This window comes from Amphiura filiformis, chromosome 6, assembly GCF_039555335.1.
Source record: "Amphiura filiformis chromosome 6, Afil_fr2py, whole genome shotgun sequence".
Taxonomy (NCBI): Eukaryota; Metazoa; Echinodermata; class Ophiuroidea; order Amphilepidida; family Amphiuridae; genus Amphiura; species Amphiura filiformis.
Window position 1 is genome coordinate 8226752 of NC_092633.1, and position 23029 is coordinate 8249780.

The 23029-nt window shown below is 36.6% G+C and overlaps 1 protein-coding gene across 1 annotated transcript in view; it reads left to right on the forward strand.

The window, feature by feature from the left end:
- LOC140154931 (uncharacterized) overlaps nucleotides 1–21268 on the forward strand; it is a 46734-nt gene extending 25466 nt beyond the window's left edge. The window contains exons 12-25 of the mRNA XM_072177591.1: nucleotides 101–334; nucleotides 1522–1626; nucleotides 2852–3106; nucleotides 4026–4133; nucleotides 4628–4751; nucleotides 6936–7069; nucleotides 8895–9008; nucleotides 10308–10538; nucleotides 14254–14358; nucleotides 15006–15269; nucleotides 15900–16007; nucleotides 16495–16734; nucleotides 17355–17887; nucleotides 18589–21268. Coding sequence (XP_072033692.1) covers nucleotides 101–334; nucleotides 1522–1626; nucleotides 2852–3106; nucleotides 4026–4133; nucleotides 4628–4751; nucleotides 6936–7069; nucleotides 8895–9008; nucleotides 10308–10538; nucleotides 14254–14358; nucleotides 15006–15269; nucleotides 15900–16007; nucleotides 16495–16734; nucleotides 17355–17878 — 2546 coding nt within the window. The 3' untranslated portion in view covers nucleotides 17879–17887; nucleotides 18589–21268. The remainder of the gene's footprint in view (nucleotides 1–100; nucleotides 335–1521; nucleotides 1627–2851; nucleotides 3107–4025; nucleotides 4134–4627; nucleotides 4752–6935; nucleotides 7070–8894; nucleotides 9009–10307; nucleotides 10539–14253; nucleotides 14359–15005; nucleotides 15270–15899; nucleotides 16008–16494; nucleotides 16735–17354; nucleotides 17888–18588) is intronic.
- Nucleotides 21269–23029: the final 1761 nt, after the last annotated feature.

The window sequence follows — 23029 nt, forward strand, 5'->3', positions numbered from 1 at the left end:
TTGAAGAGTTCTCATCTAATATTTCACGTGGACCTGTCATGACTCAGTTCTTCAGCCCCCCTTTTAAATTGTTACCTGTTTTCTGTCATCAAAATTACAGCACTACGGTTCGACAATGGAACAGCAAAAGAGGGGCAAGATTGTGCCGCACCACTGCCAGAGGATAGCACCTTAGTTTTCCCACCATGGGTGTCAGAAGTTGAAGCTAATGTCACTATCCTTAAAGACAAGCGTGTAGAGGGGTTGGAATATTTCTATGCTGTCGTAGAGGCGAGTCATGGGAATGTAGTCGAAGGAAGCGTCTCTGCTACGATCAACATTCTAGATGACGATGGTAAATTTGAACGTTCGTTTGTTTGTCTATATTCAATATTTGAAAGCACCATTATAGGGACATTACTGGGAGCATGAGCGCAAAAACGAATTTCATCTTATCCAGTTATGCACAGAACCGTACCATAATTCTGTAATCTGTAATTAAATTGTTTTGGTAAATTTACCCGGGGGGGCACTTCAATATGAAATGGATATAAGTATAGGGCTGGCACTTTCGCACTAAGGGGCATTCGGTGAGAGCAAAATGTAAAAATATGGGGTCATTGGGTGAGAGCATGATTTTTGGCTTTCGGTGAGAGCAAAATGTAAAAAATATGGGGTCATTGGGTGAGAACATGACCTTTTTTTTAAATGGAATCTTTGGATGAGAGCCGAAACAGCGCCGCAAAAACCTCAAAAATCGAATTTCTAGTTCTAAATGGCTTCAAATCTCTGAGTTTGATTGACCGGTGACGTCAGGCGTAAACTAACATCTTTAATTCCGACTTTTTATTTTCATAAATACCCGTGTTACAATTTGTTTTGTAAGAACAGTACATCCTTGCTAACGGACCAGTCGTGTCTCAAGGTTTCAAATGACCATTCATTTCACATCAGAATCGTACATGTAATTAATAAATAAATACATGAAATTAAGATATTACAGTTAATAAACTAATTTACTGAAAACAGTGCCATTGGTAGAAATTGAATCCATATACAGGGTGTCCCTGAAAGAACCGTATCGTAAAAAGCTTAATTGCGTGGGTATTTTAACGCCACAAATTTGGTGTGGTTGAGGAATAAAGCAGCTATCACATACTTTTTGAATTTTGACAATTGACCACAACGTTCGTGAAATATAAGAATTTTACGGAGTGCTAATCACTGCGCATCATTATGGAGTGCTAATCACTGCGCATCATCAGCGCATGAGGCGTCTATTGTAATTGATAGATATTTGACACCATGGAACGGGCTGTAAATGAGATAGTTTTGTAAATTTCTTTTATTCAAAAAACGGAGGGGTCCATTGTCAAAATTCAAAATGTATGTGATAGCTGATATATTTCTCAATCACATCTGTTGTTTAGTTTTCTTTGGTTTATGCGTTCAAATACGCAACAAAATAATACAGTTCATTCAGGGACACCCTGTACAACGATTGTTTTAATACACCTATTATTTGTTTCCTTTCTTCATTAGCTTACTATTCAATCGAGTTTTGCTATTACACTACACCAGAAGATGAACCACTGGTCGTCAAAGTCACCAGGAATAGCAATTACCTGGGAACTGCAGGATCAGTTGGTAATTACTTTAATTGTTGCACTTTATGAATTTACTTCTTTATTTTGCGTCCAAGCAATGTTCTCTTTTATCTTTTCAGTTTTCGTGTATCTGTTTTCGTTTATGAAGATTATCATTCATCCAGGTAGTAAACAATATTAATATTTGAACTATAAGCTAATCAACCATTGCCAATTGGACTTACCTTTTTGTGAGTGGGAAATTTTCCCGTCCAATCCTGTAACGTATCTTCTTGGTCGTTTAACTGTTGGCTCCGGTCAAGTTATGACGTATGCCACCTCCCCTATTGAGTGAAGGCTCTTCCCATTTCACATAAATTGCTTCTTTGACCCCTCTCACAAACCCCACAAACCATCTGCTTTCTCTGTCCTGATTTTAACATCCTTGTTGTCAAAAGAATGTCTGGATATGTCCAAATGCGGTTAGACAGCCGATTGCTCGTCCTGGCTCGTCTATGCTGGTTCATGCGTTTAGCAAGCGTTTGTTTCGTCTCCCCTATTACAGTTTTTTTTGCATTCACCGTCTTGATTCTGAATCGCGTAAACGATGTTGCTTTGCTTGTCCTTCAATTGTTTATCTTTGGGTGGACTAGCGCTTGACGCTGCAGTGTGTTCTTTGGTTTAGTTTGTGGAGTTCCCAATTTCTTCTTTGACCTTTTCACTCATAACTCCACAACGATAATTCGTATATACGTAAACTATATATTTTCTGAATTCTTATGACCAAATGAGTAATTTGAAAAATATTGACAAGATTTGGACAAATTCAGTAGACCACTTTTTAATTTAATTGTACCACCAATAGAAAAACAATCAACAAACAAAAACACTTTAACTGGTAAAAACCGACCTAACTTGTAGTTAGTAGTAGTAAATCTTTATTTATTCAGGGTTACTCTGTTCAGTAATACAATACTGGTCTCCCATGAGACCCTGATTAAAATATAGAAACATAATAATTATACACATTTGACATTCTACATAAAAGTCAACATAGAAATAACAACATGTACAGAAATATGAAACAACATTAAAAGAGTATTACTTGACTGCATTGGATTTAACAGTATGTACATACACTCATAGTTGACAGATTGCATCTAACATCAGTTGGAAGATTATTCCAAAAGGTACTACCGCTAAGATGAAAAGTACGTTTTCCTTGTTACATGGTTGCAAGTTGTCTGGATACACACATAATTTTTATTGCATTTTGAATTCTTCAGATATTTCAACCAAGAGCCTTGTTTCAGCCGTTGGAGGTGACGTAGCAGCAGATACCGATGGAATCGACTTCCAGACTTACACCAACTACACTATCGATTTCGCACCATTCGAACAGGAGAAGTATGTGACAATCCCGATATACAATGATGATGAATCTGAATTTAGCGAACTATTCTGTTTGTATCTCTCCAATCCCGATGGGGATCTGCTCGATAACTTTGAGTCAGCAATTGCCACAATTCTTGACGATGATGGTAACTATATATTCCTGATTTCATGGGTTTTTTATACCCGCATGCAAAGCATGCAAGGTATTTTGTTATCCTTTAAGCATTGTTTAGTTGACGTCACAGGAGAGTCGTCGATGAACTTTTCTGATCGCTGCGTCATAGTACAGCTTAGTATGGCTCTTACTTCCATAGTTGAGGGAATGTTCAACTGGATATGTATGGACTCCTAGACCTCTCTTTCAAAGCACTTACGTTTTCTGTCGAGCACTAATACATCCGTGTTTTCAAACGTATGTTTTGCAAACTTGCTTTCGCATTAGGTTCCACTGCCTGAACAGAATTGATCATGCCCTACCTCCATTGTCAACCCAATTGACGGTAATAACTCTTGTAGTGAGCTGTCAACATTTAACCACACATTACATCAGGCAAAGCACACGTACGTCCTTGGAACTAAACACCGCATAATATGGTCGTTTTATGTGTCATATACTGCCTATAGCTATTATGACATTCTTGGTGACCTGAATGACAGATACTTTAACCTCAGGAGAGAATTCCAGTTGTGATCAATTCAAGGCAGTGAATCCTAATAGGTCCGTATAACATTTTGGACGAAGTAGCGATCAGAAAGTTTCTCGACGACTATCATATGACTGGTGCTTTCATCGGAGAAAGGAATTGAATGAAAAGTAATACGCGGAGTGCACAATATACACAATCAATGCATGTTTCGTATTTTTCTAACGCTCTGATTGGTTCTCGATCCCAACTGTGTCACAGATCAAGATCAATAGCTCAGGGCTTCATCAGTCAGCCTGGTAATGTGTCTTGGGTAAGACATGGTATCGCAGCTTTCAAAAATACTAAATCTAGGTGGATATGTATAATTCATTTTATTATAATAGCGTTATGTAATTATGTATTTTCTTCATTGTTTCAGATGTATACTATCAATTTGAAGAAGTTGAATACAACGTACGAGAGAATGCTGGTGTTGTGCCTGTCAGCGTCGAACGGTATGGGTCTTTAGAAGAAGAGGGACGCGTCCGTAAGTTATAGTTTAATTCTTATTTTTTGTCGGAATATACGGTATTCGAAGTTACAGTTTTACTGATCGTATATGTTCACAGATTGATGTACGATTTTATTTTCTTTCACAAAATGTGTGTGTGTGTGTGTGTGTGTGGGGGGGGGGGGGGGGGGGTGTGGGGGGGGCGAGTTGGTGTGTGGTCAGGATGTGGGTGTGTTTGAGTAGGGGTGTGTTGGGAAGTTTTGTAACTGTGGGGTTGGGTGTACGTAGGGGTGTGTTCATGGGTGCATAATAATATGTATATGTAGGTGTAGATGTATGCGTGGGGTGGGTGTACATTTGAGGTTGTGTGAAAGGGCGATGAGGTGGGTGAGTGTGAAGGGGGTGTGTGTGTGGGGGGGGGGGTGTAGGTTTGCTTGAGTAATACAACTACATTAAGATACATACCGTATATATTCAACCAATCAATATTCTTATAATCTGCATCACACCATTGTCTTTTTAAACAATAGGCATAGAATTCCGGGAAGCTGTTGACCAAGGCATTGAAGCTGCTGATCAGCCGTCGGACTATACAGCAACAGACACATATATTACCTTCCCTCCTGGGGATCACACTGCAGAAGTGTACTTCAGGTAGGTTTGAATCCTATAAGAAGAAAAAAGCACAAATGAAGAAACCGTAACAGGGCACATCCTCTCATGACTCTAAAATAACTGCCATCACCTCGAGGATTAAAGTTTAAGGCAAGAGAAAGGATTGTATATAGTTCACTTGGCGACCCCTGTTTTAAAGATTCATATTCTGTTAATACTTGAGTTCCATTTTGTACGATTATCAAGATACGTTGAATTAGATTTTCTTAGCAATCTTCGTCTTTTTTTTCTAAGAGCTTTTGAAGGATTTCTTCATATATATTAACGAACTTAAATAATACAGGTTGTAACCATGGTAACAGAAGAATTAATACAATTTAGAAAATAGTATTAGGCAAACATATCACTTATTGATTGTATTGGATTGTACTTGATCGTCAAGGTGAATTTTTAAGCTACTACGTAAGCTTTGTTTCAATAAAATCGGTAGTCTACAAGCAGACCAGCGAAGGTGGCCAATTGTGTAGTCCTAAAACAGCTTTGGCCACTTTCGTGTCTTTGTGTAGCAAAGGTTGCCGAATTGCGTTGAAACATGAACCATCTGGTCGGTGCTCTTAAGACGGATAATTTTAAACACTGGGGCATTTGAAGTGCCCAGTGGTATTTTAGTTTATAAATTTGAAATAAATAATAACATCATATATTTACTAATGTCAAGTAAGTGAAAGAAAAACACAACAAAACCTTTGGATTTGTTCTGAAATCTTTGACGATAAAGACGATAAGCAAGAAAGTTCATTTTACGCGGTACGAACTTGATACGTGCGATCATGGCACAAAGTGTTCCAACTCGGGCGATTAATTAAAATCGGGCATAGCGTTTGAACCTGAACTAGGAAATAAACCAAGTAAAGTTTTTCTGTTAGCCAAGATATTACTGATTCTACTGTATATCACATTTATGCCATGACCCTTTCATTTTGTTCTGAAAAGCAAAAATGCAATTGCTAATCACGAAAGTCAATTTTACGCAATTCAAACTTGATATGCGCGAAAAATTAAAAGTGGCCCAACTCGTTTTCTGGACGATTTAGTCAAACGCATAGCGACTGAACATGAACTAATAATGAAACCAAGTAAAGTTTTTCTGTTAGACAAGATGTTCCTGATTTCACTGAAATTATAATAATAATAATAAACAGGCACTTAATATAGCGCATTATTACAAAGAACCTCAATGCGCTTTACAACAAAATATACAAGCAAACAAGAACTTTTAAAGAACCAACACGATTAAGAAGACAGTCAGAAGGAGAGCAGAAACAAGGGGAAAATACTGAAACTCAATCGTGATGATTTTACAAAGCATGCAAGCAATAAATAGTAAAATACAATTACAGAAACATAAAATATAAGCAAGCAATAGAACATGATATTTGACATGATGCACTTATGGTCCACGGCAAGCCCGATTCGACCTTTGTGGCATTAAACCCAGTTAACAGGAAATTAATCCAGTAAATCGATTCAGTAAAGCAAATAAGCTCATGCATTCGATCACTAACGGCTACCAGCTTCGATGATTACCCCAGCTGCAGCATGTGTAAACTCTAATTTGCATAGAGGCTGTGCGTGAAATTATAGATTGGCTCCAAACAAAGGATTTGAACCGGTGCACCGTAATCATGGCGCAGTGCAGTTCATTCAATCAAATGTTGTCATCGACCTATTTGATCGCAGTGCATTGTTATGTGTGTGAGACGAACTGTCGCGGTTGATTGCAATCAAACAAACGATGTCGTATACATTACTTTGCCATGATCTCTTTAATTTTCATGTAAAAAGCGAAATTGCAATTGTATAATATTTATTGTTACAATCTGTATGGGACAATTATAGGGACAATAAGTTTCAATGCAATGTACAAAGGCATGGTATACTGTCAATCTCAACACAATTCCTGGTCGTGAATCTTACTCGAGATTTTTCATATTATTCCAGACTTTTTCAGATGTTTACAAACTGCAAAATTTTTCAAATAACATTATATAGCCGCGGTCATTGTTGTTGTTGTTAATTTCTACCATTTCTACAACAGATTGTTTTGTCCAATAAAATGAAAAACAATAATTAAAATTGAAGCAATATTCAATTTTAAATCACTCAAAACTGAATTATTTGTCACAATTTGTCAACCTTGTCATAATCTCATTATAATTCCAGTGTCACCAATGACAATCAGAGAGAGGAACTGGAGACCTTTGGGATGTACTTGTCCGACCCACTACCAGGAGAATACCTCAATTCGCCAAAGGATGACGCAATAGTGTATATTTCGGACGATGACGACTTCCCACGTAAGATGTGTTTGTGAAACTCTACATGATTGGCATTTTATTTTATGAAAAAAATATTTACATAACCTCTGTTAATTACAGATAAATCTGATTTCTTTTAAGCTCTGATAAATATTTATTATGAGAACAGATTTATCGACTACAATTAGCTCCACTATCCTAGACACAAATTCGTAGATTAAAATTAATGCAACAATAAATTAAAACTATACATTAATGGGCACAAAACTGACATTACGTTCGTTCTCCTAGTTAAATGAGTATCTACTTTAAAGAGAAGATGAGAACCCATCTTCTCACTCCCGTCGTGGTTACCAGTAGTTAATTTAATCTAATTTCATCTATAATTGGTGGGCCATAATGCGAGCATGTAATTAGGCTTCCAATACGCCGTAGAAGTGACGTAGTTAATCGGATTAACTACCATAGCAATAGATGAATACAATTTTGACTATACCGCCCTGCACTACATCATTCACGTGGTACCGATGCATTGAACCATAGATGCCAAAGAAAGGCCGATCACTCGCACCTGTAAGATAAGTATCTTTGAAAAGTGGTATTGTATTCAATCTATGTTTGCTGACATACACAGGTGATTAGTACAATGTGCTTTTAGTGCAGGGCGGTCTATTCAAAAATTGTATTCATCTATTGCTATGGCAGTTAATCCGATTATGACGTCACTTCTACGGCGTATACTTCGACCAGAGAAGATCATCTTCTCTGCTTCGACATAGAGGTTATCCACGTTACTCATGTGTGACTTCTAACAAAAGGCGCTCGTTCCCGTAGCATTCCTCATTCAAAGCAATTCAATACATGACCTCGGAGTTACTTGCATGACTTTGGCGGGTTATTTTGAAACAGTCATGGTTGCACATGCAGGTACTTCTTTTGAAAATCCTAAACAAGGTATAGCAGTCGCTGATAGGATATGCAGCTTATAGAACACGGATAACCTCTATTGACTATATTAAATCCGTATTGTATTGAAGCGGATTTAACGGTGTAGATTATTCTACTACTAATATTAAGCCTACGTACATATTTATAAATATAGGTGACCCCGGCCATTCGGATACTTATTTTACACGACGCTACACTTACGCTTTTCAACCCACAATAGATCGTGGAGCAGAGCGACTAGTCGAAGACTTGTAGCAGAGCTGACTCAGTTTGTTTACATTCTGTTTTGACCTTGAATCGAGCAAATATCTTGGCCGATTTCGGTAAAATAAAGGTTAAATACTTGGCGAAAATTGCATTTTATGTGAAGCTGAACACATGAAAATGTAGAGGAGAGTCTTCATTTTTGTTACTAGCTGGAGGCCCGATGTCGAGAAGTTATAGAAATGATAGTATTTTGGCCGATTTAAAAAGGGACAAACCACAGAAAACTACAAATTTGACTTCTGAATCGGATTTGTTGTCAACGGAGGTCAACGGCTTGTTATGTCATTCCGGGGTCACCTATATACTAAGCAATTACAAAATGTTTTTAAAACGTTTATTCAAAACGTTTTAATAACATTTAAATGTCGGGTTATTTAACAATCATGAATACGTTTTTAAAACGATATTGTAAAACATTTTGAGTAAACATTTTTACAAAACATTTTTTCAAGAATTAAATAACATTTTTCTGTTAGAATGGTTTGCATCACTTTTTTCAAAAATGTTTTATGAATGTTTTTATACCCTTATATAAGGATATATAGCCCGACATTTAAACCTTTTCTGTAAAACGTTGTGTGTTTGCTGGATAGCTATAACTACTATACTAACAACTTTACTAAGCAAAGTTTACATGATTCTATTTTAGGTGTTACTTATTCTATGTGTGATACATCCGTATCTGTTGCTGAGTCTGAGGACTTTGTTGACGTGTGTGTAAGAAGAGTGAGCGACTCGTCATATCTACCCTCCGGACGTGCATGTAAGTACCTGTTTACCTTGTTTTAAAAGACACAATCCACATGGATTAGGTTATTATTGCATTTTTGTTCAGATCAGAGAAAGAGAATTGGAAAGCCACAAAAGAAAGACAATTTTTACAGTATCTATGCTCGTATGTTATTTTACAAAAAATCTCGATAGATAATATAAACAATACTGTGGAAAGAGGACAACCTGAAGTTACACCTTTCTCCAAATGGAAAACATCTTGACATCATGATAATAATAATAATAATAATAATAGTAATAATAATAATAATAATAATAATAATAATAATAATAATAATAATAATGATAACACTAACACTAATAATAATAATGATAATGTAATACTTGAAAGATAACGCTACCAGTAGTAGTAGCATCAGCGCCAACAAATCAAGAACAACAACAATAATCGTTATTGCTACAAGTCTTACACTCATCTCGAGAGGGTTCACGTAAAGGCTTGTAAGAAATATCTTGGTGTCGGCAGCAGGACAACAAATCTTGCTGTTTTAGGAGAATGCATGTGGCAGATTTTCACTCTTTGTAATGAATGCCTTCCGTTGTATCAATTATTGGTGTAAATTATTATGTATGTCAAATCACCGTTACCCATACAAATGTTACAAAATGTATGCTCTTGATAATCAGGGTCAAATTACTTGGGTTTCTCAAATCAAAAATTTACTTTTTAATTATGGGTTTGGAAAATTGGTATTGTCTGGATTACTCAAGATATTGGATCGGTTGAAACCTTTTTAATATCCTTTTCCACTAGGTTAAGAGACACAGCTAGGCAAGAGTGGTTTGCTGATGTTTGCACCCTTAATAAATTATGTACATACCGAGAATTCAAAAACTCTGAATATATACTTATGAATATATACTTCTTTACTGTTGCAAATACATCTCATAGAAAAGCCCTTAGCCGGTTTGATTGAAGTGTTCGAGTCACTCACTATTTATTGAGACTGATAGAATTCAGAATATTGATAGAGAATGTCGCACTTGTGTCCTTTGCGAAACTGGAAATATCGTGAACGAATTCCATTTTGTTCTCATTTGCAATTTTTTGATCAAGATACCTGCCAGTTTGGGTTTCGACTCTTCCAACTCGTATGAAGTTTTATTCTTTAATAAATAAGCCTGATACTCGAATACTTTGGCATGTTTAGCCGCATTATTGTGTTTTTCATGCATTTGTTATAAAAAACTTTATTCATCAATATACTGTTTTTCTCAAACTGCCAGTTTTTTGCAATCATAAAAATTGTTTCTATTGTGCCTTAATCAGATCTTACAATCCGGGAAAACACAGCTACAGAAAACCAAGACTTTGCCGTCGGCGATCTTGTCGCTTACTTTGGTGATGGTGATGTTGAAGCTAATGTTCGCATTAGCATCATCCCCAGTGCTGAGATCGAATCTACCGAGATCTTCACCGCTATTTTGGATAGTGTGGAAGGTGGCAATGCTGTCGTTGGGTTCCCTTCACAGACAGATATCAGCATATTAGATTACAGTGGTAAGAATGAAAAGATAAGTAGAAGAGAGAGCATCAAACGATGCCAGATTATCCAATTTTTCTGAAAAAGTGGGTATAATTCATTCAACCATACTGTGGCCAAAATTATGTCCAGCATGACACCTGTAACAAACGGTCAGCATTATAGATACAGGTCAAGTTCTGAAAAGGGGACTGAACAATTATGTCATCTAATGCAACTGATTTCCTATCTGGGTCATATACTGTCCCTGACAGTGTGTCATCTCATGCAGGGAGAGGATAAGGTAGTTCATCTGGAAACTAATAAAATGTATCAAACGAAAATGCTTAAAATATAAGGGGCATATAACGTAGTAAAATTAATGACACAGGCTTTAAGAAAGTCGCAATTACTCATTGATTTACAAAATAGCTAGACTTGTTTAATTTGGGTTCGTTATCTTTGTTCTTGCAACGTGGAATTTGTGAGGGGATGTGTGTTTTTTATCATTACTTTTTGTTGCATTCCCGAAAGTAATTCATCAATATTAATTTACCGGAAGCTCAGTTCAAAAGCAAAACAAAAACAAAATTCTTATGAAAATCTCATAAAAATATTCATTTCAACAGACTACATAATATAAGTGGATTTGTAAGGAAACAAACATCAAACAATGTTTACTCAATTCATGCTATTATATCCATTGTATTTCCCTCTGACATTAGAGAGCAATTTGCATATCTATTTCTATTATACAAATATTGACTGCTATGAGGGGCATGGTTAAAATTATTGGCCCAAGGTGATCTCAAAACCATGACTATGCCCCGAGGTGTAGCCGAGGGGCATAGTCATGGTTTTGAGATCACCGCGGGCTAATAATTTTAACCATGCCCCGAATAAAAAGCAGTCAATATTTGTTTTATATTCCAAATCTTAAGATTCTTGTCATCTGTTTGGTTAAAAGCATCGGTTTTGGGAAGATAAACTAATACAGGGTGTATCAAAATGATTGGTACCGGGATATGTAACATTTTCAAAAATATATCAAAAATATAAAATTGCTAATTAATATAGTTTTTGTAGTATCAATAGAAAGGGGTATATGTTTACTTATTGATCTAATTACCTGAAGATAATAGGTTGATGCATCTGGAAGCTATTGTCATTTAAACGAAGATCGTCGTAATCATAGTTTTACTTGCACAACACAAGGGATCCAAAGTGAGCGTTTATTGCGTTTCGACAGTATTATTTGTGGGACATGAGAGCACCTCAGACCTATCAAATTGCATTATGAATACGAAGCATGTCTTTCTGATATCAAATATTTTTCATTTTTAAAAATCACAATATAATACAAATTTTATGACAAATTATAAAAATTTGATATTTTTCAAATTTTGATATATAACAGTCCTCGAAGTAAATTATATAAATCTAATGATATATTCTTAAAGTGTATGTAGCAGGGAGGAAAAGCCGACGGTCAATTGAAAATTTCGACCTTTCATATTGAAGATATGGATTTTTTTCCCAAAAAGACCTAATTTTTTTTGGTATATTGGGAAAAAAATCCATATCTTCAATACGAAAGGTCAAATTTTTCAATTGATCGTCGGCTTTTCATCCCACCTACATACACTTTAAGTATAAATCATCAGATTTATAAAGTTTACTTCAAGTACTGTTAAATATCAAAAATATCAATTTTAATGATTTGCCATAAAATGTGTATTAAATTGCGAATTTCAAAAAATCAAAATTATTTGATATCAGAATGACATTCTTCGTATTCAGAATGCAATTCGATATGTCTGATGTGCTCTAATGTCCCAAAATAAATACTGTCCAAACGTTCATACCCCAGCCCTTAAACTATTTATTGCATACATGCTTTCAATCAATACTCATTTTCAGTCCACATAATATGAAATAATATTGCTTTACATGGTTGTACTATTAGAAAGATAAGTCGCTGCCTTACGACTATGGCAGTGTGAGGTGAAGCCCCATCTTGAATGAACTTAACACCCGGGGTGGATCCATTCTGTAACTGCCAATATCAAATTTTGAAACATTGTATGTTATCAGTATGTTATAGCATGTTTGCATGGGATACTCCTTGCTCTCGGAAACTGTCTTCTAAATCTTCTCTGCACTTCTCTGCTTGGTGTCAACCAGTAATTCTTCACTATGAAACCACGCTGAAATGTGGATACTGTGGAGCCATTCCAACTTTTACCAGGTCTAACCTAACAGACACTAGCTGTCTACAGTCTGTGACCATTCTGCCACAACATCTATAGACTTAGTAATCTCAATGCATCTTATACAACAATATAAATTACCGTCCTAAAAGTATTACTATCAACCAATAAATGCTGATTAGATATACATTATGAATGAAGAAATAGGCAAGGAAAAAAAATAAAACATTTCCAAGACTTTCAACATATCATTCTCATTTAAAAGGTATTTATAGTAAAATAGAGCTTTGAAAATGGTGCGCTACTGATCCAGCGTTGCGATGAAAAGTGTAAAAACACCTACTCTCCTTTAGAAGCATGTAACTTCTGAACGGAATGTGCTATCTTAATGATCTAAAATTCCTAGAGAAGATAAAACTACTATAATATAAAATATTAAAACAATTAACCCCAAACTGGTGCAAAAAAATAGCAAAACAATTCAGCAAAAATGAGAAGTCGTCGGTACCAATCATTTTGATACACCCTGTAGTTTCAATGCGAACGGCACAGTTTACAATCTGCGATTTCCGCGTAATTACAGCGCGCGAAATTATCAACGTGTGCTTAATATCATTTTACGCTGGGAACAACGCACACGCAGAACTATGCCCGGGGAATACTTACTTTTGCCCAATCAGATGGCGGGAATCTTTAGATGAGGTATATAATTAATGTTATATACCTCATATATAGATTCCTGTCATCTGATTGGTTGAAAGTGCAGTCATTGAATTAACTATGCCCGCAAAATGAACTATGGACCGGTCCATGGAAATGAACTATGGACCGGTACGTGCGTCACCATCAAACTGCGCGTTTTTCCCAGCGTAAAACGATATTACGCACGCGTTAATGTTTTCACGCGTTATAATTACGCAGAAATCGCAGATTGTAATATGTGTGCCGTTAGCATTGAAACTATTATTTTTTCTTCCCAAAATGGATGCTTTTAACCAAACAGATGACAAGAATCTTAAGATTTGGTATATAAAACAAATATTGACTACTTTGTATTCGGGGCATGGTTAAAATTATAGGCCCGCGGTGATCTCAAAACCATGACTATGCCCTCGGCTACGCCTCGGGGCATAGTCATGGTTTTGAGATCAACTTGGGCCTATAATTTTAACCATGCCCCTCATAGCAGTCAATATTTGTATACTATGTTTGCAGTGGCAGTGGAAGTATTAACATTTTAAAGGGAAATGTATTCTTTGCCGGTTTTATTATGACATTACGCGCGGTACTATATAGATTTCAGATTATTTTAGCCCGAAAATTATGAAAGTGAATTTTGATAATTTATTAATAACAAAATATTTGCTGTTTTACTCTATTTTGGCCCAAAACACAATGTTTTGGGGAGCTAAAGAGGAAGATGCATTATTGTATTCAATTGTATTTTATTACGATTGCTGTTTTTTTGTTGGGCGTGCCCCCCCACCCCCGCCACCTAGGCATATTTATCTCTTTAAAATTGTATTTTTCTTTACGTTTTCAGCTGCTTTCAACTTTGTGATTACACAACATTCTGTCAGCGAATCACAAGGGTCTGTAGTAGTCAGTATATCTCGCAGTGGTAACACGGATAGCTCTGCTTCAGTAGGTCAGTATAAGACAGGGGTGTTTTTGTTGGGGAATTGTCTGCATGATGAGTGGGGTGGGTGTGGGAGGGGTGTATGCTTCATGTGTATACCGTGTCCGAACTTTTCAGTAATCATTTCAGAAAATGACATGACAATATGTAAGGGCCAGTCTGGTTAGTTTCGTAATAGAATAACATATCCTTGTACAATCTGAAGACAATTACGCCTATACTTATTGTTCAGTGGAACATAATAATATAAATATAATTAATGACTGATAACGCAAATCAGAGATGGGTTTAACATTACACCGTTTCATTATAATACATACCATATTATTACAATGAAGCATTGGTCCTCAACAGATGCCCAAAATAGGAACACATAAACAAACCTACTATTATTGATCATTCCACACCATGCAGAATTAACTGATCCCTGCGGAGTAAACGAGCCCCTCAATCGAAAAGGTGTCCTGTACAAAATATACAGGAACATTACTCCAATGCATGTGGAATGTATAATAGGATGTGAAGTTATGATCTTTTTTCATTAAAACACAAACAAACAAATACGCACTCTCATGCACACCCCAACATACAAACCAATACAGAGTCTAGTATGGCTTTTTGTTTAAGCTAAGTATGTTTTTATTATCACTATGTAGGGATTGTCAGCGTTAGCGGTTCGGCAACTGATAGCGACGACTACCAAACGGTTAGCTCTCGTGTGACCTTTGACCGGAACGAGGCTACAGCAGAGTATACCATCTTCGTCAACGAAGACAATAACATCGAAGGTCCTGAAAGATTTACCCTCCGTTTGGTGAATCCCTCTGATGGCACCAATGTTGGCATCCAAGATCTGGCCACTATCACTATTCTGGATTCCACATTCAGACCACCAACTGACCCACCAATAGACCGATCTGGTAAGAGAAAAACTTATATTAATTTAAATGGAAAAAGAGAGCATTTCAAAAGAGACAAATATGGGATATTTCCTCCCTCAGGGTGAAGTATACTTTTTGTGCTCAGTATATTATATCATGAAACATTGGACTATCCAAATATCTTGCCATAATTATTGGTCCCTTTTACTCTGGTTCTGGGTCCAAGAAACAACCTGCCCAGGAACTCGGTCGGCGCAGTTCTCGGGTGATATTGGTTTTCGGAGCTATGCCATATAGTAATGGGATCTATCTGGTATGGCTACCATTTACATGTACCATTCATGAGAATAAATTAATGTTGTTCATGGAGATATATTAATTAATAATTATTGGTGATAGTAACATACTATATCGGGTCAGTTTTTTCACATAATTTGCAAAGCAGTACTTTCAAATTAAGTTTCAAATTTAGTTGAAAACACCTGCTGAGAAGTATAAGCAATGTGATAAATACTAAGCGTGTTCCTGTTCGTGAATTGAATGTAAATTATTTGGTTTGTTCGGTCAATGACAGAAACAATATAATCAACACCAACATTAGCCATTGATTATATAAAGGAGTCGTTATCATCATAGTTATTTATTATTTTATTATTATTATTTTGGCAGTTTGTTTCTCGTTTAGCCAGAAAGCTTACACTGTTGACGAAGATGATGGCAAGGTTTACTTTACCATTGAAAGACAAGGTCCTGGCACAGACCAACCAGGACGTGTCCGTAAGTAGTTTGTAATGTATTGCATTGTATTGTATTGTATTGTATTGTATTGTATTGTAATGTATTGTATTGTATTGTATTGTAACATTGTAGGTCCAGAATTGGTTTCTCAATTGTGTGCATTTGAAGAACATGAACTGCATGGTTACATGAATTCATCATTACTTTGTCATTTTAGTCGCGTTCACATGGTCGCAAAAAAGTGACTTATTACCGGTAATAAGTCACTATTACCGGTAATAAGTCACTTATTACATGTAATAAGTCACTTATGCCCGACCCTGTGAACACGATTATAATGTAGTTGAATGATGTAATCGGGGGGTTGAAGCAACCTGGCTGTCATTAAGGTAATTGTCGCGGTAGAGACACTACCTTAGTTTGCTCAAAGGCAAGCGTGTGTTAAGGCCTACATAGTCTTGGTATCATTGTCGACCACCTGCTATTATAAAGTCATAAAAACCTGTTTGTTTCATGTGTTTTAAAGGTTTCTACACGAATACTGGCAGTGCTACACCAGGACAAGACTACGTGAGTAAGGATACACTGTTATTCTTTGAACCATATGCCGAATATCAGACTGTGCAAGTTGAGATTCTGGATTACGACGGAAAAGAGGACCAAGAATTCTTCACCGTCCACTTGTCTGACGCAGAGGGCTCTGATGCAAGAGTGTGTGATAATGGAGTTTCTACAGTCTACATTCAGGATATCGTCATTAAAGAAAGTAAGAGATTAATAACATTGATTAAATTCATAAGGCCCAAAAGAAAAAATGTTTGTTTGTCCACGTCCGACCGACCGTGTACCCTGGTCCCGACTGTGTCTTTTATTTATTATTATTTTTTTTTGGCATCGATGGGACATCGTATAAAACAATGGTTAGTACAAATTTAAAGAAAGAAAATGTAAAGAAAATGAACAGTATAGCATGCAGAACCATCTCAAGAGTTAAACCAGTGAAGTGCTGTGTGTTTTGACTTATTTACCGGTCTTCAAATAGTCAGTTTCAAGTGTAATATCTGTAAAAAAAAAATCCGACCTACCGACCCAACTGTTTCATAAGCCTCTATGGACAAACAAACAATTTTTTTTGGCCTAAGGCAATAAAGGAATAAACTTAATACATCACAATGATGTAAAACATTGTATGTTTTTATTTTATTTAAATAAGAAATGTTCGAAAATTCAACACATCAGGCACAGCTCAATTCAGGCAAATGACTTAGGTGTAAATCTTTCCTACATTGGTATATATCCCTTGCAATAAACAGCACTGAAATCCCAACCTCTCGTGTTACATTAACAATATCAACTTTGACAATCCTATGAACCATTATGTTGCAGCTCTTACAGCAGGTATCATCATCGCCATTGCCGTTGCTGGCATCATTCTCTTACTCCTTCTCATGGCCTTCCTCATCGGCATATGCTTCCGACCAAGAGCCCGTGAAAGGGAAAACGTTGTCGTGATTAAGCGACCCAAACCACAGCCACTACCACCACCTCCACAACCGCAACCGGTCTTTGTTGCTCTGGAACCCGAACCCGAACCAGAACCAGAAGAACCGGAAGAAGTTATAAAGATAATTCGGCGAGTAAGAGTACCTGTGCATGTTGGACCTGCCCCAAGTGATAATTACGGTCCCGAACCTCGCTTCCCTACCTATGGCCCAAGCGACAGATTTGGACCTCCAGGACCAGCCTATGGACCAAGCGACAGATTTGGACCTCCAGGACCAGGTCCTTTTGGTGAACCACGCCTCCCTCCATATGGTCCTCAAGGACCAGGTCCTTTTGGACCTCTCGGTCCAGGTTCTTTTGGACCAGGTCCTAGCTATGGCCCACCACCACCACCACTTTATCGGTGAAATATTCCGGTAAGTATATGTCTGATGTATATGTATATAGTTCGTTGGTTGTTACATATTTTACTTACAATAATTTGCTTTGGGTTTGCGGGTATGAGTATAACCAGGGGTGTAGCAAGCAAAAGCGATATTAATGGATAAGACATAGGGCTGATAAAGCAGATGTTAAAAGAGCCCCGCACTGCTTCTTGTCCATGGGCCCCGAGTTTCTTTCTATAAGATAACGTGATGACGAAATCCAATCTCTGTGTAACTGTAAGCCATTTAACTGAAACACGTATACAGTCAGTCTACTCTGAAGTACAAAGTACCGACGCGGATCGACGCACACATTGTGCCGAATTTGAAGGCACGCAAACCTGCAGCAGAGACGCAGCATTACGCACTGTTAACGCCCTGTATACGCGCGCGTTGTCACTTTGTACTTCAGAGTGGACAAACTGTACATGATAAACATTATTAAAACAAATATGTCTGTAATTGTCATTAGCTGTTGTCGTCCTCAAATAACGAAGTCCACTTGCAAAGAACTCGATAGATGGATTTAACCATGGAATTAAGTAAGCGTTGGTTAAGTGTGTCCATAATCAAATGAGGAGCAAGAACATCAATAGATGATGACACCAGAGGCAGTACTTTAGGAAGTTTAGCTGACGAATCTTACTCTCTCATATATGTAATAATTTGTTTTCTTGCCTTTACTGTTTCAGATTTTTCCGCTACTGAAAAAAGTCAACAATAAACATGGACATTTTTAAACAAAGCTGTGCATTCCCGGTACTTAACTATGTTACGTGTTAAACAAAAGACTTTATCTTTTTTTTGTGATTACGGAAACAAAACAAAATGTACTTTATTACACAATGTATTATCTAGTCGTAAATGATTAAATTGATGATATTGATCGGGAAAAGGAAAACAATGCGTCTCGATCGTACAACGATTGTAGGTACGGGCTGCAGAGTATTTGAAGAGCTTATTTCCAAACCGTGTTAAGTACAAAACCATTTACTTGTGTGATACACTTACAATTTATACTTTGACAAGTTTGACATTAGCAACAATGAGTTGTACCATCAACAAGCCATTATTTACCACAACAATGCTGGTTAACAATATGCAGATTATTGTTCTCATTTGGGAATAAAGGCAAGTGTTACTGTGCATCCATCCACTGTTTGCTTTGTAATGGTGCATCCAACTGTTAACTAGACTACCCCGTAGTCCACTTGCCCATTGTGCATACTCTGGATATTGTATTTAAGCTTGAAACTCTGATTTAATTAATGTGTGCACAATTGATAGATTTTCACATCTGATCAGTCACCCTACTCCCTCTGTTTGTTAGCTTCCCAAGTTTCGGGGTTCGCTATCAATAAACTGGTGGATTCCAAAATCCAGAATTGTTCAGTATTAAAGTGAGCCGTTATAATTATGCAAGATAATGTTGCATTCAATTACTTTTATTGTCACTAATCGTCTGATATTTTTAACTCTTTATGACCATTTTACTATTGAATACTTTAATTTTAATAAACATCAGTATAATTTTGAGTTCAACGAAATGGGTTCATCATGACTAATAATAACATATTTTTAATAAAATTCGACTATGGCATAGTCTAACTGTTAACTGGTATTATAATACCTATAGCATCACAACCCATAGCAATATCGCACATGTAAATCAGACACATGTGTTTGTGGACTTAACACGGTTTGGAAATAAGGTCTTTATTTATTAACTGAATGTGAGAGAACTGAAATGTGAGCATAACGACAGTACTACAAAAGATTTTTATCTGATATATTTTTATATTAAAAGAATATTGAATCACGACATTGTGTATTAGTTTTAGAAATGATGTTATAAATTTGTTGTACAGTTATCTTCAATTAGATATGACATAAAAAGACTGGTAAAACAAGTCATTTGTGCTTCTTGTACTTTTGTTTAAAGCACATATCATCAATTTTATCTCTTTGATTTATTCATATTTAATAGAATTTTCCAACAGAAGTTGTAAATAGAATTGTACAAAATTGTGGAAAACTGCATGTGTTTATTAACGTGAAGACGTGTGGATTTGAAATGGGTTTTAAGGTTACAAATTATTATTTCAAATCGTGTCAAATGGACATGTTGACCTGATTCAGTCTCGATGGTGTAATTATGTGTAATAACTAAAGCGTAATGCTATCAATTTAATTGTATTTCAAGCGCCTCCAAAACTATTTCAAAGTTTCATGATTTTTTCAATAGTTTTAGTTTAAATTTATGAATATTCCTCCAAGAAACCAATTGTCATAGTATTAAAACTACTTATTTTCATCGTTCCTTTATTAGTTAAGACCGTTATTTTTTCTGTAGGTCTATGAGTATTATCTATGCAAAATTGAGGCTGACAATGACAAGTAATTTGTGTAATATATAAAGAAAAGTAGAATTGTATATGATAGGAAATAAATATAATCATTTTTCATTAATAGTGGGAGTAGGGATTAGATAGTGACAACTTCTGAAATGTGTCGATTCAAAGAAGAAGGTGTTCTAAAAGGGTATGCAGCTCTTTCTGTAGTTTCGGGTGGGTGACGTCAACATATATATCAAAGTAACAGCAATAAATAAAAGGACATTGCAGGAGAGGTGTTGTTCTTCTATTTGTCATCATACCTTTTTCATATTGTCACCCTTTCCATGTTGTTGCCATTTGAATTAGTTTCTTAATAATTGCTTTTACTTTTTTTTCATCGCACGCCCACTCGGGCAGTACCCAGTCCAAGTAAATACTATATAAAAAAATTTATAGTATAGAAATCATTAATAATTAGAAAGGCTTACTATATAACCAGCAACAAGGTTTCACCAAGTGGGCCGTTAGATTGTTTTGGGTATTTATACTGTGACTTCAGCAGGACAACGAAGATCCTGATGAAGTCAGAGTCACACCTCATGACAGCTCGACAACCTTTTCAATCAGACTGCGGAACTGATGAAACCGTTTTCAAGTAAAGTTGCTTGTTATGGAAATATTTGTAAAGGCATATGCTCAATTATGCCAATCATACTTATTAGTATCTTCTTACCCTCTGTTTTTGTGTGTTTCTTTTTTTAAAATTATAAATACGAACATGTCCATTAAAAAAAATGAATACGCACATGTCTATGATAAAAATTATATGTCAACAATTATAGACAAATTATATTATTGTAATAATATAGAAGAGGGTAAGAAGTTCCTTACTAATGCAACCCCAAATATTTCTTTCCCGATTGATTATGTATTTAAACCTCCGGATCATCTTAGTGTGATTTCGTGCGTAAAAAGAAACAAAAACGATATAAACGCTCACATTACTTTAATAAAAGCCAATGGGTAGCCAAATGTATATTGTTGTACTGCTGTTTTTGTTCGTTTTCTGATTACGGTAAACGAGTTTGTAAAAGCCTTGCGCATGTAACATTTTGGTTATCTTTATGTATTCCAAACATTATAGGTACTTGTCCAGATTATGGTCCGATTGTAACGGGGGGTCATCGAATGTGTCCGGGGGCATCGAAATGTTTTATACGGGGATGTGCTATGCAGACTTTTAAATGATCACATTCTCCATACCTTCTTTTTGCTGTATTTGCAACTCATCAGTATACCTACCAAGTTTTCACAAAAGCACCCAAATTTGCAAATTGAGTGTTTTTAAGGGCACCTTTCTTAACCAAATACACCCAATTGGACGCATTGGTCTCCACTGATATACCAAAATCACTGAAAAGGACTACCCCAAAACCGAGGCACTGGCATTGTGTTTTTTAGCATCACCCGAGCATTGCTATATATTTAGTTCTGAGTTAGATACGTTATTGCTCCAGCGATTTGGATTATAGAAGGTGCATAGTAGCCCATACATGATAGAACAGTACACGACTTCCGGGGTGGTAAAGCACCAATCTGCCGCTGCACACCGACATCGCCCGGTTAATAATTACATCATACATACACTGCAATGAATACCCGGGATCGATACACGTGAATGTGCTATGCACGATTTGATATTCAGACGATAAATCTTTGGATTTTGTTCCTTGCACTTGAATATACGTGTTCAACGGATTTGATAGTCGTTAGCTTGTGTCTTGAGAATGAACCATGGCGTCTTGAACTCAAAACTGACAAAAATATTCTGATTTTACATGTGCTGAACTATAGCGCAACATAGGCTAGCTGCACTCACTCGTGCAAGCAGTCTAAAAGCATATGACCATTGACCTCATCAATGGCGTATACATGCTCACTCACACACAGAGAGGTCAATTAACAGGCTATTGTCAGTAGCCTTAGTCAGATGTCCCGCGGCTGATTATGCGTCTCAAAGGTCGGAACAAAATGGCCATGCGTTGCTGTGAATTCAACCTTCCATGGCAATTTCTGCCATGAAGATATCGGGCGATGACACTGTGCGCTGTTCAATCCGCTATTTTAAGGCCTAAAATTTCACTGAGGCTATGCAAAAAATATAAGCTTTCACCTAATACCAACATCTGCATTTTTTGGGTGGGGTAGACGGGGGGAGGGGGTAGACTGGGAGGATGAGGCTGTTAATCTGGTCAGGTACCTTTTATGGTCTAGAATTCGCAGATTCATTTGCATTTTGACTCGTAATACTTGTAATATTAAAAAGTGCCTTTAACAATTATATGTGCCAGACAATGCTTGTCCATCTTTTGACAGGCCAAAATTATTTCACTTCACTCGCGTATGAGCTCTTATGCCCCCTTCCCGAAAAATGTAATTTAACGTTCCCGGATTTTCCGTTATTATTGCTCCTGAACCGAGGTAAAATATTATTATAGTATAGGGAAATCAATCAATCAAATTTATTTATTTCCCATCAAAAACAACAAAATAGAAAAAGAAAAACTCTGAACTATAAATTAAATGGAGGAGGTGCAAATACCTGAAAACTATTATACTCCCTTTTAATACCACACAGACACACCCACCCCACCGGGTGTCCTCATTTGTCATGTGTGTATCCTTGTGTGTGTCCTCGTTTGCCTGGCTACGTAAACGCACCCCAACACACCCCAACACCGCCACACCCACCCCAAATCCATCCCACACCATAATGGTGCATATACAGCGCAATACA